The 6,258-nt window shown below is 44.1% G+C and overlaps 1 protein-coding gene across 1 annotated transcript; it reads left to right on the top strand.

The window, feature by feature from the left end:
• Positions 1 to 5,040: 5,040 nt before the first annotated feature.
• LOC311497480 (putative transposon-derived protein F52C9.6) lies at positions 5,041 to 5,898 on the top strand (the record flags this gene model as incomplete). Its single annotated transcript, XM_084557801.1, has 1 exon — positions 5,041 to 5,898. One exon carries the CDS (start codon positions 5,041 to 5,043, stop codon positions 5,896 to 5,898), a length of 858 nt encoding a protein of 285 aa, XP_084413927.1.
• Between the last annotated feature and the right edge of the window lie 360 nt (positions 5,899 to 6,258).

Raw genomic sequence — 6,258 nt, 5'->3', positions numbered from 1 at the left:
TATTAAAAAAAATAAAGTAAGATGCGTAAAAAACAAATATTGCGCAAGTATTCACAATATACAGAGGTAAGTGGTTACAAATAAATTAAAGAGTCTGAAGTGTTAAGAGTGTTAAGAGTAACCAACACTCAGCGGGAGGAGTTATAAGGTTTGATGGCCACAGGCAGGAACGACCTCCTGTGGTGTTCTGTGGTGCATTTGGGTAGGATGAGTACTGACTGAAGGTACTCCTTAGACTGGACAGTGTGTTGTGGAGTGAGTGGAAGGAGGCAACTGATGTGAATGTCTCTGACCAAACAATCAGAAACAGACTTCATGAGGGTCACCTGAGGGCCAGATATCCTCTAGTCCTCTGCCTGGAGCTTGAGTGGCATTTGAACATCATAGAACACCAGAAATGGCATGTCCACCACTGGCACCTTGTGCTTTTCACAGATGAAAGCAGGTTCACCCTGACTACTTGTGACTTGCAAAATGTTATGCTGCCTGTAACAGCGTTCAGATGACCAGTTTGGTGGTGGATCAGTGATGGTCTGGGGAGGCATATCCATGGAGGGACACACTGACCTCTACAGGCTAGACCAATGGCACGACCAATGAAGTCCTTGGACCCATTGTCCTCGCCCTGTGGCAAAAGTGTGCAGGCAGTTCATGGAGGATACGGGGAATGATACCGTTGACTGGCTCCCAAGCTCACCTGACCTCAATCCAACACCTCTGGATTTCGGTCCATCCAACGCCGCCAGGTTGCACCTCAGACTGTCCAGGAGCTCAGTGAACTTTTTACATGCACGAATTGTTCATAAGACAAACTGATTTGCCTCATAAATGTTTCATTTGGATGTTGAAAGTAGCATTGAGCAAATAAAGTTGGGTGGACTCAGTTTTATATTGTTTTTATATTTCAGACTCAGGGCTACAAAATGTGAATGTTTTAAAAGAGGTTCTTTCCTTCTGCAGCCACTGTAGCTGACATTTATCTTCCTGTAAAAATGCCCAACGAATGAAATCCTTGTATATTAATGACAGAGTTATATGGGGGGTTGCTAGGGCATAATATCTAAGTATTCTCTGTAGGTTTTCCTACTCCCTTGCATTATTGTGCACCAAGAAGCAAATTCTGGAGAAAGGCCCGTCCACTTCCTTTATAATCTTCAGCAGCATCTTCAGCAGTCAGCCTTCTTACACAGAGGCTGTTAGCTCTATTGCATCTGCGATTTGTCATCTGGTGTTTTGCTTCAGGACACTTGGCCGGGGACAGCGGCCTTTGTGTCGTCCTGGTGTTGAGCCCTGGTTGAAGGCAACTGAGACGAGGCAATGAGCTAAGTGATATTTAGCTCTTTGCCTGCCTCAAACAGACAACGCACACACAAAAACTACATCTACAATAGAGACACAGGGCGCATGTGAAAAAAACTACAGCCGTCGTAGCAGGATCCAAACCTTTAGACAATCAGCACAAACGGACAAACACACACACATCCTCTGTCAGCATCAAGTTGACGTTGACAGGCCGCTCTTTTGTCCATCATTCACCCGCAGACGAGAGCACACACAAGAGAGAGAGAGAGGGAGAGATAAAAACCCTCCCCCCTGCCCACCATAATCCAATTACAGGCCTGCAAATTTGATTGGCGCCCCTGGAGTGTGCCTTCAGCTGTCCGTCATTAGCGACTACAGAACAGGGGGGGCTCGTCGAGGGTGCTGTTAGGGTGGAGGGAGGTGTGTGTGTGTGTGTGTGTGTGTGTGTGTGTGCGTTAAACAGAGCAGGGCTTACACTTTATCTCAGTTGGCTCAAAAACGTCTCCTCTGTCTTCATGTGCCAACGTCCAATGTATACTTCCCATTAGAGGCCATTAGAAAAAAATGAAGCACGCTGAAAAATGACTTTATTAAACATTTGCCAGATTATCAAATGTGCTGTGGATTCCATTGCCAGGCGGCCCGTTCAGATGAGCCACAGAGAGAAAAAGACAAAGCGATTAATAAAGTGAAACACAACACTGGACATTTTCTGTTCTTTGTCTGATTAATCTTGAATGTCCTGGTGATCTGGTGAGCTCAGCATCGCAGACATTTAAGAGGAAAATAAAAGCGGAAATGTAAGAGATCTGGATGTTGATTGGCTGAGTGGATAAAGTAATGGGGAGTCTGGCTACTGTGATCAGTAAAAGCTTCTGTTTGACTCCATCATCTTAAAACCACATTCAGTTTTATTTGCAGAATGATCACAGTGAAGTAAAAATACATTTACCGTGAATCATAACCATAATAGACACTCGAAAATGGGTCAAGCAGATCTGAAAAATACAGTCAGAAACAGAAACCTTAATAAAAATCAAGAACGAGTAAAACGATTCAATAATTAGGAAACCAGATCTGATTTGAACAAGGTTTCATAATTGTATTATGTTGCTTTTCCTCAATGATCAAATCTATAAATTTCAGTTTTAAAATTTTTGTTTGTAATTTCAAACATTTGGCCACATTTCAGCTCGAAAATGTAAGACTGGAAAACCATCTGGACCCCCATTATCTTGCAAACCTAGGCTTACTCTACAACTTTATTGATGGGAAATAAGTCAGAAATTTGTACCACTATCTCCCCTGTCTCCCCTGTTATCTCCCCTGTTCCTTGTGTTTCTGATGGCTATCCACCGATCTCCTGCTTTGCAATAAAGTACAAGTTATAGTACCGCAGCATCTTGACAGTGCAGCCGTTGAAAGCATTTCTACCTGTGAGCTGGTGTGTCCGTATTGTTCTGTAATTACGCCGCTGAAACAATAGGCTGTGACTGGCCAATTGTGTTGAGTTTGACGTCGTACTTCACGCAATGGGGAATGGAAGTGAGAAGCTCATGATGGAGTTGAAGGTAATAAACATGGACCAACAGTGAATTTCAATGAAATCGCTGCAGCACAGAACATAGAGAAGACATCTGAGTAGATGTTGTGTTAGTCTGAACACAGGAGAACTTTCTGTGTTTGTCCAGCTGCTGAGTCACAGTTACATTTCTGGGGAGGTGCACGTCAGGTGATGCATAGGGTCTGGCGTAGCTACCATCAACATACTAACATACTATAACTTACGCTAAGCCCTCAGATATGAAGTCTACCCACTTATCAAGCCCTGCAGAATATCTTCCCTGGTCTTTCTTCCACTCCTCATCAGTTCATTGTGTCTACCTCTAATAAACAGATTCCAGCTGACTAAGAATTAGATTTTGTGTTCTTCTATTTGGTTGTAATTTTTTTAATCTGTAACTCTCCGTGTTTCGGTATCATTACTTATCAATTCAACTGCCTGATCTCCAGCTCGGTTCAGCACCACTCTATCAACTCCACTGGGCGACCAATTCAGTCTCCTTCCTACCTGCCCTAGGACTCTGTCTACAAGAATCCTAGGCTGTCGGAGGCTACGCTGATGAAAGAGTTTGTGCGCTGGTGTGTTGGCATTCTTCTGTAATTATGCCACTATAACATTTTTTTTCACACAATAGCGAGTGGAACAGAAGCTAGTTAATAAATGTGATAAATGAAATGAATAAATGAAATCATAGGGAAGAACATAGATAAGACATCTAGATGGTGTGTTGAAGGCTGAGCAAAGGAGAACTTTCCGTGCTCATATCTGTCTGCTGGGACTTGTAAACAAGGAAATGTATTTTAGACCACAGGCTTGCGGTCTGTGTCTGTGCGATGTGTAGTTTAGCTTTTGGGGAGGTGCAGGTCACTTTACTGCGTGAAGTCTGGATCTATGCCCTACCCAGGATGCTCGAGCAACCATCACCAACACTCACCCTGCCAAGGTTAGAATAGAACTGCACAACACCTTGATCTTTGTTCAGCTTTTGGGTTGTTTGGCATTGCTTTTTGACATTCTGCATTTCTAAATGACTGTTGGGGAGTTCACGCTTTTCTTTGAAAAAATGTTGGACGGTAGCGAAATGAAACTTGCCTGACTAGGTTCGGGTAACACTCACCTGAATTAGAGTATGCTGCTCAGCTTAACTTGGGTGATATCTTATTTTTCTATGATGGCCAGAAGCCCTCCAGAGTCAAAGTCTGAATGGGTTTATTAGTTTGCAATAAGAGTTCATATACATGCTTTTATTTCACTGATAGGTGTTAAATCACTATATACTGCACATTTTGTCCAACAAAAAAATCTAAGCAAGTGTTAAAATTGTGGGTGTCTGGGTGTCTGGAGATGCCACAACTCTTTTGTCCATAAACTTGGAATAAAATATTTTTTGCCTCTTCTCATGACATGATTGCGACAATTTGATTCATTCTTGATAGATAAAGACTATCGTTTCTCAAAACTTTATTGATCAATCTCTTCCAAACATATCACAGTGAAAATTAAATCCCAATTAACCTTTGCAAACTGTGCATTCAGACTTCAATAACATTGGGGTTGTGAACAGTGGGCTCAAGGGTTTTGTTTCAATTTCAACCCCCTCTGCATCAAGATATTCTCTCACTGCAGCAGCCCTATTGCTCTTGTGTAGTCATCTTGCAGCCTACAGTTGTTCCCATGGACCCTTCTTTCATGTGGGAGGCAGTAGTTCTCCAGGTACAAGATGACATTAACATTTCCATCCAGCACCACCAATGGCATTTTTCCTCCGTTATGAATACCATCCCATACCATCACTGAGCCGCCACCTCCTTGAGTGGTTTCCTGCATGAGTTCTTGCCCCATAATCGCTGCAACTTTGTCTTCCATCTAAATGGTGAAGGATATAGCAGCTCTTATCCATAAAGACAACACGTCGTCAGAGCCCAAGCTGTAATCTTTTGTTCTCCCTAGCCCAACAGAGTCAATTTTATTTTATTGGGGCATCACTTTGGAGGCTGCTAAGACACTACGGGGTCCCCGAGAAAATCATCACCATCATCAGAAACTCTTACGAGGGACTTTCATGCCGAGTAGTCCATGGAGGTCAACTCACAGAGGCATTCCAGGTACAGACAGGAGTGAGACAAGGCTGTTTGTTGTCGCCGTTTTTGTTCCTGCTGGCCATCGACTGGGTCATGAAAACATCCACATCAGGAAAGCGAAACGGCATCCAGTGGACGCTGTGGTCACGACTTGATGACCTTGACTTTGCGGATGACCTGGCCCTTCTCTCCCACACCCAGCAGCAGATGCAGGAAAAGACCAGCATTGTGGCAGACAACTCTACTCACCTTGGCCTCAACATCCACAAAGGGAAGAGCAAGCTCCTGAAAGTCAACTCTACCAACACATCGCCCATCACGCTGAACGGCGAAGCGCTAGAAGAGGTGGACGACTTCACCTACCTTGGCAGCATTGTCAACAAGCAAGGTGGAACCGACGCAGATGTGAAGGCAAAAATTGGAAAAGCCAGGACAGCCTTCCTCCAACTCAAAAACATTTGGAGCTCAAGAGACCTGTCCATCAAAACAAAGATCAGGATTTTCAACACCAATGTTAAGTCTGTTCTGCTCTATGGCGCCAAAACATGGAGGACCACTGTAACCACCACCAAGAAGATCCAGACATTCATCAACACATGTCTGCGCCGCATTCTACAGATACGTTGGCCTGAAAAGATCAGCAACGAGGAGCTCTGGCAACGCACAAACCAACAATCAGCAGACCAAGAAATCATCCAAAGGCGCTGGAGATGGTTAGGGCACACATTACGCAAACCAGTCTCGAACACCACCAGACAGTCCCTTTCATGGAACCCGCAAGGGAAGAGAAAGAGAGGTCGACCTCGAAACAGTTGGCGCCGAGACCTGGACGCCGATGTCAAGAGAACAGGCCACTCTTGGGGACAGTTGGAGAAGATTGCTCAGGACCGGGATGGCTGGAGAACCCTTGTTAGCGGCCTATGCCCCAGGAGGGGTCAAAGGCGTAGATAGCCCAACAGAGTCAAGCAACTCTGTGCTGAACACTTGGTCTTTCGTCGTGCACTGTAACCATGCTGAAGCAATCTTTGATTTACAGTTTGGCAGGAAACGTTGATTCCATGGTCTATTCTCTACAAACGACATTTTCCAATTTTTACAACACATATTAAGCTATTGCCGATCATGGTACTTAGTCGTAGTCCTGCAGGTTTTTGTGGCCTCAAATGACACTCCTCTCGTAGGATAGGAGATAAAAAGGGCAATGTGTTTTATGGGCTACAGTGTATATACACAGACACATATATATGTATGTATACATATATGAAGCTTACAGTGTGTGTGCTGTGAACAGCTGAAGAAAGCAGTGAAATT

Source organism: Chelon labrosus, assembly GCF_963514085.1.
Source record: "Chelon labrosus genome assembly, chromosome: 12".
NCBI classification, from domain to species: domain Eukaryota; kingdom Metazoa; phylum Chordata; class Actinopteri; order Mugiliformes; family Mugilidae; genus Chelon; species Chelon labrosus.
This window is presented reverse-complemented; position numbering and strand designations above follow the sequence as displayed.